The sequence below is a fragment of the Hyperolius riggenbachi genome, chromosome 6, assembly GCF_040937935.1.
Source record: "Hyperolius riggenbachi isolate aHypRig1 chromosome 6, aHypRig1.pri, whole genome shotgun sequence".
Classification (NCBI taxonomy): domain Eukaryota; kingdom Metazoa; phylum Chordata; class Amphibia; order Anura; family Hyperoliidae; genus Hyperolius; species Hyperolius riggenbachi.
The window spans coordinates 20,144,313-20,162,541 of record NC_090651.1 but is presented as its reverse complement, the minus strand read 5'-3'; the positions used below and the strand labels follow the sequence as shown (position 1 = coordinate 20,162,541).

The following is an 18,229-nucleotide window of genomic DNA, read 5'->3' as shown; positions in this document are numbered from 1 at the left end:
TTAAAAATCACTAGCGATTTGCAATTTTGCGATTCAGCTGTGTAGGGGAAAAAGGCCCTGGGCGTTTTTGCCCTTTTTTCAAACGCAGGCAATTTACAAAATTGCCCATAAAACGATTGTGCCATGAATCTCTATGAGAAGGTTCATATCAGCGCGTTGCGCCCGCCTTGCGGACGGCAAAGCTGTGCCTGTACCAAAAACGCAAAACGTTCACAAAATCGCTTTGCGCAGTGATTGCGTTCGCGGTTTTAAGAATAAATACATTGGGCCTGATTCACTAACCGGTGCTCACCTAGTAAGCACGCCTAAAGGCTTTGGGCATGCTAACTAGGGTGCTTAGTAGTTAGCACGCACCAAGCTGAATCAGATCGCGCACAAAGTACCAGTGCTAACTGTTAGCACGCTTGTGAAAAGCCCCTTATCACTCCTAAAAATCCTTTGTGCACGCAAAGGCCGATGCGCGCGAAACGGGTGCAATGAAAACGGCGCATTAGGTGCGCCCTAAACGTCGCACCCATGCGCAGTTTAGGGCACATCCAATGCGCCGTTATAGGCGCATCGGGTGTGCCGTTTTCGCGCGCACCAGCCTTTGCGCGCGCAAAGGATTTTTAGGCGTGATAAGGGGCTTTTCACAAGCGTGCTAACAGTTAGCACTGCTTTATGAATCAAGCCCATTGTATTTATTTTTTTCCGGGTCAAAGAGTTCACTTCCTGACTTGCGTCAGGGAGTGAATTACAAAATCGCTCAGAAAAAGCGCTTAGAAAAGCGGTTTTTACAAAACCGCAGCGCGCAGTGGAGCGCCAAAAGGCGCAAGAAGATAGCGCACAAACGCAAAGCGCTTGCGTTTTCGATTCTAGATGTGAACGAGGCCTTAGACATTTTATTCATCATGTTACATCTGTCATTGCAATCACCAGTTCTATATTTTGTACAGGGCCGGATTTGGACATTTTACCGCCCAAAGCCCACTGTCACCAACCCCGCCCCTTCCCCCCCAATGGCCCCGTCCTGTGCACCCCCGTCCTATGTGCTTCCCCTGTCCCATTTGTTCCCCTGGCCCTGTGCTTTCTTCTTATGCTCCCCCCTTCCTGTGTACTTTCCTCATAGCTCCCAACTGTCCCTCTTTTGGAGGGACAGTCCCACTTTGGGAGCCCTGTCCCTCTTTCCTCCTTATTTGTCCCTCTTTTAGGATTTTGTCCCTCTTTCGATAGAACTATGGGTATTTCTGTACTGAAAAATGTGTTCGATTGGTATTCATGACTAGGGGTGTGCTGAGGGCGTGATCAGGGGCGTGGCATGGGTGTGGATTAAGTGTCCCTCTTTCTCATCTTAAAAAAGTTGGGAGGTATGCCTTCTTGGTCCTTTGCTCCCCCCAATCTTTGCTGTGCCTAGGGGTGCCCCCCTGCTTGCCCCTGTGGAATGTTTGGAAGCTTAGCTGCCTTAGTGTGCCAGCCCATTGCTTCCCCTTGCTTCCTGGTGCCCTAGGCCATGGCCTTTGTGGCCTTCCCTCAAATCTGACCATGATTTTGTACCAGTGTCCATATTTGATGTATATCATTGTCTGTATCATTATGTACTCCTTGCTTGTTTTCCTTCTTTGTACATTGCCATGGAATATGTTGGCGCTTTATAAATCAATAATAATAATAATAATAATAATATGGGAGCAGCTGTACACACACTAGATCTTCACTCAAAATGATCTGGAGAGCCCAAAGTTCGTATGTAGCTTTGTGGCTACAGTGGTACCAAAACCTAAGGGGGCACCCTTCCTGCTGAAGACACGGGAGAGCCCTGACAGTGCAGGACCCACAAGCTCACGGTAAACACGCCAAGGGAGTCACGACGCTTGATTCTGACAGCGCACGCCTTATTTCTGCACTGTGGGTTGGAAAGCAGGTGCCTGAAGAATGTAATCAGCCTGGAGAATCAGCCACTGGTCTGGTTTCTGTGAGAGCAAAGCTTTCCCACGCTGAATTGTCTCATTTGAGTCATGTTACAATTGTGCTCCGCCCGCCCGGTCCACCTGCGGAGGGGGGGGGGGGGGCTCCGCACTCCCCCAGCAATGGACAGGCCTCTCAGGCACACTTCCATTATCTGCATTGTTCACTTCATTGGTTTCCAAGTGTGGGAAACTGTCCTTGTGTTTGGAGACTCGTCTGACAGGCCGCGGAGTATAAATACAGAGGATGCTTCAGCCATGCTTCCACTCTCCGCTGCACCCTACACAACGCTGGCGGCCCCTCCGCCAACATGGCTTCTGCCTCCTATACTGACCAAGACGACAACAAGACCCACCTGAAGAAAAACAAGGTATTGCCCAGAGGGAGACTCACCAGGGATGGAATGGGACTAAAAGCGCGTACCACGGCGTGATTTTCCCAACGACCGTTGATACTTTCGTTACAGACGCGCGATCATGCAAATGCTATTAGTGTTGCGCGTCGATAACAACTGTCATGGCGGATAGGACCTTTAAGATCCCCGATGATTCAGCGCAAAAGATCATGATCGTTAGACTTCACGGTCGCGCCTGTCATGTGATGTTGCGCATACCCGCCGGCCGGAAGATGGATAGTGGAACGGTCATCATGAGGGGGACATCGCTGGATCCATCTTCCTCCGTGGTGAGTATTCAGCACTAAGCTGACCATTAACGGTACAATATTTTCCTCAGATGCTATCTTTCAACCAACCAACAAAAGGATTCTATGGTTGATTGGAGTAGAACATTTTGTCGACCGGAATATTGGATTTTGCAATTGTATCTGAAGAGAAAAAGTGTCCTATTCGTCCAATTTATGGTTAAAAAAATCGATAATTACCTTCCGATTACTTTCAATCCCGCAAATGTAATCGAATGGTTGCATCTGAGAAAGATATTGTACTGTTTCAGTGCTTTACTGATCGCTGGCTATTGCGCTTTGTGTAGTTTTTTTTGCGGCATTTTCCCGGGTATTGCTGGTGATTGTACAGCGATTGCGATTTTCGTTTTTTATTTAAATTTTTTGGGGTTCGGAGTAGTAAAATTGCTTTTGTACAGCGATTGCAAAGCAGTTTTGCAGTGATCCTATACTTTGTATTGGAGCGCAAACACTTCAAAAATGTTGCAGGAACCGCAAATTGCGATCTCGGGAAATCGCATTCACGCTTCTGGAATTACCTCCATCAATTAGCCTAGCACTTTTTGAATCGATTTGAAAGTGCGGCTGAAACAACTGCTGTGGGCCCCAGGCGTTAGTTCGAGTGCGCCTAATGTTCTCTGTGTTCACACACGTTAGGTCAGGAAACCGATTATCGAGAAGATGCGCAGAGACCGGATAAATCACAGCATTGAACAGCTGCGGGTGTTACTGGAGAGAGAGATTCAGAATCACCACCAGCACTCCAAGCTGGAGAAAGCCGACATATTGGAAATGGCGGTCAACTACTTCCAGCAACAGAAGATGCATCACCGGAACGGTAAGTGGCCCTCACCAATCACTGGCTAGAGAAATACAGCCACCACTCAATCAGCTTTTTCCCTGAGTTTTCCTACAGGAGGACTCTTAAGGCCCCTACACACATCCAATTTTTATCTGCAGATTACTGACCAATTTCACAACTTCCATGTATTATGAGAGTATACCTACACAGTCTGTTGCTAGTATTCAAAATATGTTGTCCCTTATACTACATGGCAAACTACATGGTAAAATTGGCCAGTCATCTGCAGATTCAAATTGGATGTTTGTACGAAGCCTAAAGGTGGCCACACACGATACAATAAAATTATCCGATTTTACGTTAATCGATAAAAACGATCAGATCTCCCCAAAAAATCGAAAGCTTTTTTTTCATTCGACTGAAAAATCAGATCGGATTTCTCGTTTTCTTCAATTTTAATCGATCCGGAATGCCAGATATTTTTCTTCAATCTTTCTAAAGATTGTATGGTGTGTGTTGGATTGTCAATTTATTAATATATACACGCCCTAGCAATTTTGTCAGAGTTTCCAATCATTTTTATCATAATTGGGGAAAAATTTAACATACGTGTGTGGTACATTGGTCATATTTTTGAAATGTTACAATCAGTCAGAAAAATGTATTGCAATTCTTAAATTGAACAGATATTTAAAAAATGTATTGGTGTGTGGCCACCTTTAAGGAATTGGTACCCATACAATTCAACCAAAGTGTACCTGAGACAAGGGGAACGAGAGGATTCTGACTTGGAGCTTCTTCCAGCCTCCTGTAGCCTTTCAGCTCCTTCAGTGTCCTTTTGGTCTGATCTGTTGTGCTGCCTGTTGGAAAGTAACAACAGTATTAGTTAAACTGCGGTATAGTAAAGCAACCACAAGATGTCACTGTCTGTAGAATGATGTGAATGTCACTATGGTATTGTGATTTCCTGTATTCGCACTGTTTACCTCTCTGTTGTAAGTGATAGTGATCGCATTACCTGATAGTGGTGTATGATATACTGTATCTCTGCATGTTTTTCTTCAGCAAAGAGTTCTAACTTATACTGGGTGCCTATCTGTGTGTACAGACCACTCTGCCCCATCAGTGTCATCAGTCCGCGACTTTGTGGGCTACTGCGCATGCGCTGTCCCACTAGCCGTGCTTCCTCTGATTAACGTTTCTGAGTCCGGGAGCATTCTGCCTATGCCAGTTCATACAAACTTGCAATTGTGCATGTGCAGAACTCTCCTAGCCACGGGATCAGGGTGGAAGAGGGGCGCACAACCCAGAACAGCGTATGCACAGTAGCACCTGGCTCATGGACTAGTTGGGCTGCAGCAGCAATACATATCAGACAAGGAGGACACCAAGGGCTTGATTCACAAAAGGGTGCTAACTGTTAGCACGGCCATTTTCGCGCGAATTTTCGCATTGCGCACGATCGCGAATTTTCTCGTGAAACGATAACGTTTTCGCGCGCAAACGCGAATTTTCACGTGAACACGATATCGATTTCACAGTAAAATTCGCGTTTGCGCGCGAAAACGTTATCGTTTAGCGCGAAAATTCGCGATCGCGCGCAATGCGAAAATTCGCGCGAAAACGGCCGTGCTAACAGTTAGCACTCTTTTGTGAATCAAGCCCCAAGGGAGCTGACAGCACAGGACGCTGGAAGAAGCCCAGGTAAGCAAAAATCCTCATGTGTCCCACCTCAAGCTCACTTTACTCAGGTTAATAAAACTGATGTTAAGTATCGATCAGACAGATCAACCGAGGGTGGAGCAGGAGCAGCAGTAGACCTTAGGCAAGTCTCCCTAACACTGCTACTGCCTATAGAGCGCGTCCTAGTGGCTGCAGTCCTGGCGCTTTAAGTCCGCCAGGAGAAAAGTGCAATATAAGTGTTTGTCTTTTAGATCGACAGCCTGCAGTATTGCACTGTCTGCATCAAACAGAGTAACAGTGCGCTTTGATCAATATTCAATTGATCCCCTGCTGGAATCTATTAAAAATTGATGTGCTGTGTGTAGTAGAAATCGATTCCTCTCAGCAGTCGTACCTAATGGGCTATTTGTCTACAATTTATAGTTAAATTAGATAATTGGACTTGATTCTCTTGGACTTACAGTAAGTAGGCCCTAGGCATCCAGTGATGATATTTCAGTTTTTTCTTGAGACATATAGTTATGGTATGTTTAGATCAGTGGTCCTCAAACTAAGGCCCGCGGGCCGAATGTGGCCCCCTGAGGCTTTTTTAACGCCCCCCCCCCCCCCCCCCCCACACACACACACACACACGCACACAAATTGTATCACTTATAGATGCGGTCAGCTACATCTTTAAATATTGGTGGTCTGCATATAGAATAGCAGTGCTGGCTCCACCCATCCATATGGAAGCCAGAAAGCAGTCATTCGCTGGTTTCCAATCAAATTCCACATCAGGTGACACTGCTGTCCACTGCAGGTTGTCACCTGGGTATGCTTCACTGTCTGGCCCGCAAAGTCTTCTACATCAATTTATGTATACTCCGGCCCCCCAGCAGTCTGAAGTACCCTATGTTGACCCGGCCCTCGTCCCAAAACGTTTGGGGACCCCTGGTTTAGATACTCTGACAGTGTACTTTGTTATTATAGTTTACACATAAGCCTGAACCACTATGCTGTTTTCATGTTTAAAGGGAAGGTCCAAGCAAAAAAAAAAAAATGAGTTTCACTTACCTGGGGCTTCTACCAGCCCCCTGCAGCCATCCTGTGCCCTCGTAGTCACTCACTGCTGCTCCAGTCCCCCGCTGGCAGCTTTCTGACCTCGGAGGTCAGGGCCACATTGCATACATTTTTACGCATTTTAGCTAGTGCAGGAACAAAAATTTACGCGTTGCACCACTAACGCGTAAAAATGTATGCGTTAATGTTCCTGCACTAGCGGAAATGTGTAAAAATGTACGCAATTCGGCCCTGACCTCCGAGGTCAGAAAGCTGCCAGCGGGGGACTGGAGCAGCAGTGAGTGACTACGAGGGCACAGGATGGCTGCATGGGGCTGGTAGAAGCAGAACTAGCTGGTGGCGGGGGACTGGAGCAGCAGTGAGTGACTACGAGGGCACAGGAGGGCTGCAGGGGGCTGGTAGAAGCAGAACTAGCTGGTGGCGGGGGACTGGAGCAGCAGTGACTACGAGGGCACAGGATGGCTGCATGGGGCTGGTAGAAGCAGAACTAGCTGGTGGCGGGGGACTGGAGCAGCAGTGAGTGACTACGAGGGCACAGGATGGCTGCATGGGGCTGGTAGAAGCAGAACTAGCTGGTGGCGGGGGACTGGAGCAGCAGTGAGTGACTACTAGTGTTGGGCGAACATCTAGATGTTCGGGTTCGGGCCGAACAGGCCGAACATGGCCGCGATGTTCGGGTGTTCGACCCGAACTCCGAACATAATGGAAGTCAATGGGGACCCGAACTTTTGTGGTTTGTAAAGCCTCCTTACATGCTACATACCCCAAATTTGCAGGGTATGTGCACCTTGGGAGTGGGTACAAGAGGAAAAAAAAATTAGCAAAAAGAGCTTATAGTTTTTGAGAAAATCGATTTTAAAGTTTCAAAGGGAAAACTGTCTTTTAAATGCGGGAAATGTCTGTTTTCTTTGCACAGGTAACATGTTTTTTGTCGGCATGCAGTCATAAATGTAATACATATAAGAGGTTCCAGGAAAAGGGACCGGTAACGCTAACCCAGCAGCAGCACACGTGATGGAACAGGAGGAGGGTGGCGCAGGAGGAGAAGAAGGCCACGCTTTGTGAGACACAACAACCCCGGCCTTGCATGAGGGCAAGAAGCGTGCGGATAGCAGGCTTTGTACCGCCATGCAGTCATAAATGTAATAAAGATAAGTGGTTCAATAAACAGGGACCACGCGGCAACGCTAACCCAGCAGCAGCAGACGTGATGGAACAGGAGGAGGCGCAGGAGGAGAAGGCCACGCTTTGTGAGACACAACAACCCAGGCCTTGCATGAGGGCAAGAAGCGTGCGGATAGCATGCTTTGTACCGCCATGCAGTCATAAATGTAATAAAGATAAGTGGTTCAATAAACAGGGACCACGCGGCAACGCTAACCCAGCAGCAGCAGACGTGATGGAACAGGAGCAGGCGCAGGAGGAGAAGGCCACGCTTTGTGAGACACAACAACCCAGGCCTTGCATGAGGGCAAGAAGCGTGCGGATAGCAGGCTTTGTACCGCCATGCAGTCATAAATGTAATAAAGATAAGTGGTTCAATAAACAGGGACCACGCGGCAACGCTAACCCAGCAGCAGCAGACGTGATGGAACAGGAGCAGGCGCAGGAGGAGAAGGCCACGCTTTGTGAGACACAACAACCCAGGCCTTGCATGAGGGCAAGAAGCGTGCGGATAGCAGGCTTTGTACCGCCATGCAGTCATAAATGTAATAAAGATAAGTGGTTCAATAAACAGGGACCACGCGGCAACGCTAACCCAGCAGCAGCAGACGTGATGGAACAGGAGCAGGCGCAGGAGGAGAAGGCCACGCTTTGTGAGACACAACAACCCAGGCCTTGCATGAGGGCAAGAAGCGTGCGGATAGCATGCTTTGTACCGCCATGCAGTCATAAATGTAATAAAGATAAGTGGTTCAATAAACAGGGACCACGCGGCAACGCTAACCCAGCAGCAGCAGACGTGATGGAACAGGAGCAGGCGCAGGAGGAGAAGGCCACGCTTTGTGAGACACAACAACCCAGGCCTTGCATGTGGACAAAAAGCGTGCGGATATAGCAGCAATGCTTTTTGCCGCCATGCAGTCATAAATGTAATACAGATGAGAGGTTCAATAAACAGGGCCCGGAAACGCAACACCATCCCAGATGTTCATTGGTCATGTTACTTGGTTGGGGTCCTGGAGTGTTGCGTAGTCATTTCCAATCCAGGATTGATTCATTTTAATTTGAGTCAGACGGTCTGCATTTTCTGTAGAGAGGCGGATACGCCGATCTGTGACGATGCCTCCGGCAGCACTGAAACAGCGTTCCGACATAACGCTGGCTGCCGGGCAAGCCAGCACCTCTATTGCGTACATTGCCAGTTCGTGCCAGGTGTCTAGCTTCGATACCCAATAGTTGAAGGGTGCAGATGGATGGTTCGACACAGCTACGCCATCTGACATGTAGTCCTTGACCATCTTCTCCAGGCGATCGGTGTTGGAGGTGGATCTGCACGCTTGCTGTTCAGTGGGCTGCGGCTGCATGGGTGTCAGAAAATTTTCCCACTCCAAGGACACTGCCGATACCATTCCCTTTTGGGTACTAGCTGCGGCTTGCGTTGTTTGCTGCCCTCCTGGTCGTCCTGGGTTTGCGGAAGTCAGTCTGTCTGCGTACAACTGGCTAGAGGAGGGGGAGGATGTCAATCTCCTCTCTAAAGTCTCCACAAGGGCCTGCTGGTATTCTTCCATTTTGACCTGTCTGACTCTTTCTTCAAGCAGTTTTGGAACATTGTGTTTGTACCGTGGATCCAGAAGGGTATAAACCCAGTAATTGGTGTTGTCCAGAATGCGCACAATGCGTGGGTCACGTTCAATGCAGTCTAGCATGAATTGAGCCATGTGTGCCAGAGTCCTACCAGAATCCTCATCATCCTCTTGTGAGCGTTGTGATAGTTGTTGTGATGCATCATAGTCGTCACCTTCCTCCTGGTCTGCTTCTGCTGACCATTCGCGTTGAATTGTGGAAGTCCAACGTGCACCGCTCTGGCCCTCGTCAGTGGTGGCATGAAATTCCTGCTCCAACTCCAGCTGTTCCTCCTCCTCTTCTTCGTCATAGCTGCTGGGGCCAGCGTTCCCTGAGGCGGATGGCCTGATGTTGGTACCATCACGCTGATCGTTTTCTCCTTCAGATTCCCCCAGTTGCATCATGACAGCTGTTTCCTTGATTTTTAACATCGACCTCTTCAGTAAACACAGCAGTGGTATGGTAATGCTGACTGAAGAGTTGTCACTGCTCACAAGCAACGTGGATTGCTCAAAATTTTGGAGGACTTGGCAGAGGTCCAACATGTTGGCCCAATCGGATCCACAGAAGCTTGGCAGCTGGCCGGATGCGCCTCGGTACTGCGCCGTCATGTACTGGACCACTGCACTCTTCTGCTCGCAAAAGCGGGCTAGCATGTGCAGCGTAGAATTCCAGCGCGTAGGGACATCACACAGCAAGCGATGGTGGGGGAGATTGAAGCGCTCCTGCATCTTGGCGAGTGCCCCCGAAGCAGTACTGGAATTTCTACAATGTTTGGACACTCGACGCACCTTCAACAGCAGATCGGGCACGCCTGGGTATGTCCTCAGGAACCGCTGAACTACTAGGTTCATCACGTGCGCCAGGCAAGGGATGTGTGTCAGCTTAGCCAACCTTAAAGCGCGAATGAGATTACTCCCATTATCACACACAACCATGCCCGGTTTCAGGTCCAGCGGTGCCAGCCACAAATCCGTCTGTTCCTTTATTCCCCTCCAAATTTCCTCCCCTGTGTGCTGCTTATCCCCAAGGCAGATTAGCTTCAGCAACGCTTGCTGACGCATGCCAACAGCTGTGCTGCACTGCTTCCACGATCCTACTGCTGCTGGGTTAGCGTTTCCGGATGAGGTACAGCTTTGAGATGCGTTGGAGGAGAAGGAGTCAGAGAGGTAGGTGCTGCTGTTATCCAGTGGGAGGGACGGCGGTGCAGCTGTTTGTGGCGTGGGCAACACCCGTGCCGTAGCAGGTGAGGAATCGCTGCCAGGCTCCACAAGGTTCACCCAGTGCGCGGTAAGGGAGATGTATCGACCCTGGCCGAACGCACTCGTCCAGGTGTCAGTGGTGAGGTGAACCTTGCAGGCAACGGCATTCTTCAAGCTTCGGGTTATTTTGCTGACCACGTGCTCATGCAACTCAGGCACTGCAGAGCGTGCAAAGTGGTAGCGGCTGGGAACCACGTAACGTGGGATGGCCACTGACATCATGCCCTTGAAGCTGTTTGTCTCCACCAATCGATATGGCAGCATTTCGCAGGCCAGAAGCTTGGCTATGCTGGCTGTTACTGCCACGGCCCGGGGGTCATTTGCTGGCAATTTCCTCTTGCGCTCAAACATCTCCGACACAGACAACTGAACCGTAGCGCTGCACACGGAAGGGCTGTTGGTTGTTGTGTTTGATGAACACTGGGAGACCTCAAGAGCACTACTCCGGAAAGTGACAGTGTCAGCGTCGTCTGATGTTTGTGAATGTTGTGAACCACGCAATGGCTGGGCTACTGCTGCTGCTGAGGCGGGTCTGGTGAACCCAAGGGAGGCAGTGTTGTTTCTGGTACCCTGTCCTGACGCGTTTGCCCAAAGAGTGGGATGTTTGGATAGCATGTGACGGCTCATGCTGGTGGTGGAGAGGTTGTTAATATTTTTCCCCCTGCTCAGGCGGGTCTTGCACACCTTGCAAATCGCCATGGTAACATCCTCAGTGCAGTCTTCAAAGAAAGCCCAGACTTTGGAGCACCTGCCTCCTTGCTGGCGATTTCTGTTTGCTCCTCTTTTGCCTCTCACTTGAACTTCCACGCTTGTGGTGCCTGAAATTGCGCGCCGCCTACCTTGTGGCACAAGGCGAACTCGTGCAGCAGTGTGTTCTTCAACAGACTCATCTGTGCTGCTGCTACGACGGCGATGTTCTCGTTCACAAACAAAATCTGGGTCTCTGTCCACATTGTCCATACCCTCCTCTTCCATCTCCTCAAACTCGTCATATGTCATTGTGGGCCACCGCCGTGGAGTAGAGCTCCCCACAACAACCTCTGCGCAGCACACTCCAACGTCGTCTTCCAGATCTTGTCGGCCGACCTCCTGCAATTGCAACCCCTCCTGCCCAAATTGCTCTGGGATTTGGGTTTCCGAGTCCTCTTCGGACTCGCCTCGTATTTCAGTGCGCGGTGCATTTCCCACAGTTAACGGTTGTGAATCCAGGCACAACATTTCTGGCTGTTCCTCCATTGACCTTTGAAAGGTGGAAGTTTGTTGGGCTGGGAATAGCTCCTGCGAATACCCCATTGTGTCCTGAGGTAATTCATCGGACTGGTTATCTGGCAGTTGTGTGCGTGGTGTCGCTGCCGGTTGTGTCAGCTTTGTGCCCACTGGCTCCTTGTAACTGGCTGAGGACTCGGACCTCGTGCGTGATGTGCTGGTGCTGCTTAACCCACTGCTGGACGCTTGAGAGGTCATCCAAGTAATTATCTGGTCCTGTTCTTTTGGATTTGTGAGGGTTGTTGTCCTGGACAACATGGGCGGTATTGAGTGGGTTTTCTTGGGTGCTCCCCTGTGGCCTGTACGTGAACCGTCAGGGGAAACACCTCTTCCCTTGCCCCTCCCTCTTTCACCGGATTTCTTCCTCATTTCACTTATCCTTACAGTACACGCTGACTGGCAGCAGTACAGTGGCAGTACAGAAATGCTATACAGTACCACTATTCCCAGCAGCGACACAGAGCACAATGCTATACAGTGACGGGTGAGCGGTGTACCACTATTCCCAGCAGACACAGAACAGTACACAGAATGCTATATAGTGTGGCTGAACGAGCGGTGTACCACTGTTCCCAGCAGACACAGAACAGTACACAGAATGCTATATAGTGTGGCTGAACGAGCGGTGTACTACTGTTCCCAGCAGACACAGAACAGTACACAGAATGCTATATAGTGTGGCTGAACGAGCGGTGTACTACTGTTCCCAGCAGACACAGAACAGTACACAGAATGCTATATAGTGTGGCTGAACGAGCGGTGTACTACTGTTCCCAGCAGACACAGAACAGTACACAGAATGCTATATAGTGTGGCTGAACGAGCGGTGTACTACTGTTCCCAGCAGACACAGAACAGTACACAGAATGCTATATAGTGTGGCTGAACGAGCGGTGTACTACTGTTCCCAGCAGACACAGAACAGTACACAGAATGCTATATAGTGTGGCTGAACGAGCGGTGTACTACTGTTCCCAGCAGACACAGAACAGTACACAGAATGCTATATAGTGTGGCTGAACGAGCGGTGTACTACTGTTCCCAGCAGACACAGAACAGTACACAGAATGCTATATAGTGTGGCTGAACGAGCGGTGTACTACTGTTCCCAGCAGACACAGAACAGTACACAGAATGCTATATAGTGTGGCTGAACGAGCGGTGTACTACTGTTCCCAGCAGACACAGAACAGTACACAGAATGCTATATAGTGTGGCTGAACGAGCGGTGTACTACTGTTCCCAGCAGACACAGAACAGTACACAGAATGCTATATAGTGTGGCTGAACGAGCGGTGTACTACTGTTCCCAGCAGACACAGAACAGTACACAGAATGCTATATAGTGTGGCTGAACGAGCGGTGTACTACTGTTCCCAGCAGACACAGAACAGTACACAGAATGCTATATAGTGTGGCTGAACGAGCGGTGTACTACTGTTCCCAGCAGACACAGAACAGTACACAGAATGCTATATAGTGTGGCTGAACGAGCGGTGTACTACTGTTCCCAGCAGACACAGAACAGTACACAGAATGCTATATAGTGTGGCTGAACGAGCGGTGTACTACTGTTCCCAGCAGACACAGAACAGTACACAGAATGCTATATAGTGTGGCTGAACGAGCGGTGTACTACTGTTCCCAGCAGACACAGAACAGTACACAGAATGCTATATAGTGTGGCTGAACGAGCGGTGTACTACTGTTCCCAGCAGACACAGAACAGTACACAGAATGCTATATAGTGTGGCTGAACGAGCGGTGTACTACTGTTCCCAGCAGACACAGAACAGTACACAGAATGCTATATAGTGTGGCTGAACGAGCGGTGTACTACTGTTCCCAGCAGACACAGAACAGTACACAGAATGCTATATAGTGTGGCTGAACGAGCGGTGTACTACTGTTCCCAGCAGACACAGAACAGTACACAGAATGCTATATAGTGTGGCTGAACGAGCGGTGTACTACTGTTCCCAGCAGACACAGAACAGTACACAGAATGCTATATAGTGTGGCTGAACGAGCGGTGTACTACTGTTCCCAGCAGACACAGAACAGTACACAGAATGCTATATAGTGTGGCTGAACGAGCGGTGTACTACTGTTCCCAGCAGCGACACACAATGACTGGGGGGGACCCTGGCTAGCGTGGCTGGAGCGCGAACTACCCTGCCTGCCTACCCAAAGCTAAACCCACAGACAAATGGCGGAGATATGACGTGGTTCGGGTATTTATTTACCCGAACCACGTGACAGTTCGGCCAATCAGAGCGCGTTCGGGTCCGAACCACGTGACCCGTTCGGCCAATCACAGCGCTAGCCGAACGTTCGGGGAACGTTCGGCCATGCGCTCTTAGTTCGGCCATATGGCCGAACGGTTTGGCCGAGCACCGTCAGGTGTTCGGCCGAACTCGAACATCACCCGAACAGGGTGATGTTCTGCAGAACCCGAACAGTGGCGAACACTGTTCGCCCAACACTAGTGACTACGAGGGCACAGGAGGGCTGCAGGGGGCTGGTAGAAGCAGAACTAGCTGGTGGCGGGGGACTGGAGCAGCAGTGACTACGAGGGCACAGGATGGCTGCATGGGGCTGGTAGAAGCAGAACTAGCTGGTGGCGGGGGACTGGAGCAGCAGTGAGTGACTACGAGGGCACAGGATGGCTGCATGGGGCTGGTAGAAGCAGAACTAGCTGGTGGCGGGGGACTGGAGCAGCAGTGAGTGACTACGAGGGCACAGGATGGCTGCATGGGGCTGGTAGAAGCCCCAGGTAAGTGAAACTCATTTTTTTTTTTTGCTTGAACCTTCCCTTTAACAAACCAATGTGGATTTTTTTCATAGAGTATGCTGTAAACTTTGATAAAAACTTGTAATAAAAATTAAGTTACAAAAAAAAAAAAAAAAGGAAAGAAAGAAAGAAAGAAATTAATTCCTATTAGAAAGGAGAAGATTTATTTTAGATCATTGGGTGGAAATCTATATGTGTATGGCCAGCTTAAGGTCAAGTTTACTGTCTACCTTTTACCATAAAGGTGGCCATACACTTATAGATTTGCAGCAGATTCGACCATCAGATAGATTTCTGTCAGATGCCTGCCAGGTTGAATCTGACAGGAATCGATCTGATGTGTGCCACACACTAGGAACAGATTTCCAATAGATTTCAGAATGGAATCTATTGGAAATCGATTTAAATGCATTATTTCCATCCAGTCAGTTAGATCAAATCGACCGCAAAATGATTGAAATCGGCCGCAAATCGATCAATCGATGGCTGAAATCGACCAGTGTATGGGCCCCTTAAGAATGAATAAAGATGAGGTTCAAATTCCAACGTCGGTAGTCAGTTTGTTTTGCTTGGAAATGGGCAGAATTAGAACGGGACTTATCAGAAAGCTAATGATTGATCACCTGACAGCCTACTTAAAAGGACCACTCCAACTAATCTGACAGAACTGACAAGTCTGGGACTAGTCCATGTCCTCATGGGGTATTGTTAGGGTTCTCTTTGATTTCCCGAGTGGCAATTGCTAAGTCTACGGACCAAAATAGTGTGCAAGTGAGTAGGGGGGATGGCTGGTATGTTACTGTTTTGGCAGTTAAACTGCCGTTCAGGAAATGCTTTTGAAAACAAAGAAAACCCTGAGAATCCCCCATGAGGAGATGTTCAGTCGTCTAGATTTTAGCTGCTGACTTTTTTTCGCTTGTGTACGCCTGTAAAGTGCTGCAGAAGATGTCAATGCTATATAAATACACAATAATAATATGGCAGGACATTAGGCTAGGATGGATTAGATTGTGAGCTCCTCTGAGGACAGTCGGTGACATGACCATGTACTCTGTAAAGTGCTGCAGAAGATGTCAGTGCTATATAAATACATAATAATAATATGGTAGGACATTAGACTATGACTATGGTAGGATTAGATTGTGAGCTCCTCTGAGGACAGTCGGTGACATGGCTATGTACTCTGTAAAGTGCTGCAGAAGATGTCAGTGCTATATAAATATATCATAATATTGTAGGACATTAGACTATGACTATGGTAGGATTAGATTGTGAGCTCCTCTGAGGACAGTCAGTGACATGACTATGTACTCTATACAGTGCTGCAGAAGATGTCAGTGCTACATAAACACATAATAATAATATGGTAGGACATTAGACTATGACTATGGTAGGATTAGATTGTGAGCTCCTCTGAGGACAGTCAGTGACATGACTATGTACTCTTTAATGTGCTGCAGGAGATGTCAGTGCTATATAAATACATAATAATAATATGGTAGGACATTAGACTATGACTAAGGTAGGATTAGATTGTGAGCTCCTCTGAGGATAGTCAGTGACATGACTATGTACTCTGTAAAGTGCTGCAGAAGATGTCAGTGCTATATAAATACGTAATAATAATTAATAATAGAATAGTACACATAATGGATATATCTGATTAAATCTAATCCAGATGGCATGGACAGCATGGTAGACAATGTGGTACAGTAATAGGGATTGATGAACAAAGCAGCAGGAATATTGCTGTGCGGAGATAGCACACAGCAGTGTACCGCGGATCGCACAAATAGCGTAACTCGTGGTATACTGCTGGCAGTAATATTGCCATGCACTGCGTGCCCACAGCAATATCACCGCTGCTGCGTTCCATCCACCCCATACTCACTACCTGATCAATTTCCAAATGGAGAGTGTTTGATAGTTTGATTTACCACTAATTTCAATATGGTGAGTGTTGCAGTGTAGTAGGGGGCTACTGTACGCATGCCAGATTATCGGCAGAGGCAATCGTTATTGGCCACCCCAGCTGAGTTTAATCAAAGCCCAATCTACACGTTACAATTCCCCGTGCGATCGATCGGATTGAATCAATTAAATCCGACAGGTCCGATCGGGATTCCATCGATAGTGTGGTCGATCTTGCATTTATGACTAACCAAAATCAATAAAACTATCGATCGGGTCCTGATCGGACCTGTCGGATTTAATTGATTCGATTTGATCAACCGCACGGGGAATTGTAACATGTAGATTGAGCTTAAAGGGGAACTGAAGTAAGAGGGATATGGAGGCTGCCATATTTATTTCCTTTTAATCAATACCAGTTGCCTGGCAGCCCTGCTGATCCTCTGCCTCTAATACTATTAGCCATAGCCCCTGAACAAGCATGCAGCAGATTAGGTGTTTCAGACTTTAAAGTCAGATCTGACCAGACTAGCTGCATGTTTGTTTCTGGTGTTATTCAGATACTACTGCAGAGAAATAGACCAGCAGGGCTGCCAGGCAACTGGTATTGATTAAAAGGAAATAAATATGGCAGCCTCCGTATACCTCTTACTTCAGTTCCCCTTTAAAGGAAGCCCATAGGTCAGTGATGGCTAACCTTGGCACTCCAGCTGTGGTGGAACTACAAGTCCCATGAGGCATAGCAATACTCTGACAGCTCTAAGCATAACTGAGGGAACCAGAGGCATGATGGGATTTGTAGTTTTGTCACAGCTGGAGTGCCAAGGTTAGCCATCACTGCCATAGGTGATGCATAATGAATCTTCCAGCTAGTGAGAAACAGCTGCTGGTGTGAGTTCACAGTTATACAAGCTCCTGATACCACCCATAGGTGAAATTGAGAATTACTGCGGGAGAGCACATACTGCCACCAACAGGTGAAACTAAGTATTGCACTGTCTCTGACACTTTCATTATATTCATTGTATATATTGTGTTTTTGGTTTTTTTTAGTTTATTTTGTTGTTGTTTTTTTTTATCTATTACTATTCTAGACGTGCAGAATGCCCAGGATTTGTACTATCAAGGATACTACATGTGCTTGAAGGAGACGGTGGAATTCCTGCATAGTCATGGACACACGCAAGGCAAAATACTGCACCAACTCTGTAAGCAGAAGAGCCAATCGCCAGAAGAGCGCAGCCTTGGTCACCCAGAATCCTCTCTGCGGGGGCCAACATGTCACTCCATGGAAGGTCACAGGGACCTATGGAGACCGTGGTAGGCGACTGTGATATGATGGACTCACAGTATAATCTATCTTGATGTCATGTATTACAAGAGTGTACAAGCACTGAGACCGCCATCAATGCCACCATCACTGAAGTGTGGCAGAGTGTTGCTGCCCCCCACTGGCTGGGAATAGGAAGTGCTCATCAGCCCTGCACGGTTTAGGGGGCGATGTGGCAGGGAACAAGAATTATATTTTGTAGGACGCTTTCCGAATCATTTGGGGAAACAAAGAGCAACATGCCAGGTGCAGTCGCTGATCTCCGCCACCTGCACATAATAATGTACCTTCATAGACTTCAGCAGATGCAATCTGATTGGCTGCAGGGAGTTACCGAGTTTTGTATATTGTGGATGCTCTGTGTGCTGCCTTACTGCAGAGACCCTGTGCTGACTGCTGAGCTACTCCGAAAATAGACAGTGAGGTTGATTCACAAAGCTTCACCCCTAAATATTGTCCATAACCTTAACTAATGTCCAGCGCTGCGTAATATGTTGGCACTTTATAAATACAATAAATAAATAAAATAAAGCTTAAAGAGGAACTAATGTAATAAAAACGTGCTTCATTTTTACAATAATTATGTATAAATGATTTAGTCAGCGTTTGCCCATTGTAAAAGCTTTCCTCTCCCTGATTTACATTCTGACATTTATCACATGGTGACATTTTTACTGCTGGCAGATGATGTCAGTGGAAGGAGATGC

The 18,229-nt window shown here is 48.0% G+C and overlaps 2 protein-coding genes across 4 annotated transcripts in view; one reads left to right on the top strand and one right to left on the bottom strand.

Moving 5' to 3' along the window:
- LOC137520694 (transcription factor HES-5-like) overlaps positions 1–18,229 on the bottom strand; it is a 117,947-nt gene that overhangs the window by 83,522 nt on the left and 16,196 nt on the right. For 2 of the 3 annotated variants that reach the window (XR_011021916.1, XM_068238969.1), the window contains exon 2: positions 4,186–4,287. The gene's annotated coding sequence lies outside the window, so the exon portion shown is untranslated. The remainder of the gene's footprint in view (positions 1–4,185; positions 4,288–18,229) is intronic. The other variant, XR_011021917.1, reaches the window with a different exon arrangement.
- Positions 2,022–18,122, top strand: LOC137520692 (transcription factor HES-5-like). The gene is made up of 3 exons (XM_068238967.1): positions 2,022–2,314; positions 3,283–3,463; positions 17,287–18,122. Exons 1-3 carry the CDS (start codon positions 2,255–2,257, stop codon positions 17,514–17,516), a joined length of 471 nt encoding a protein of 156 aa, XP_068095068.1. The 5' UTR covers positions 2,022–2,254; the 3' UTR covers positions 17,517–18,122.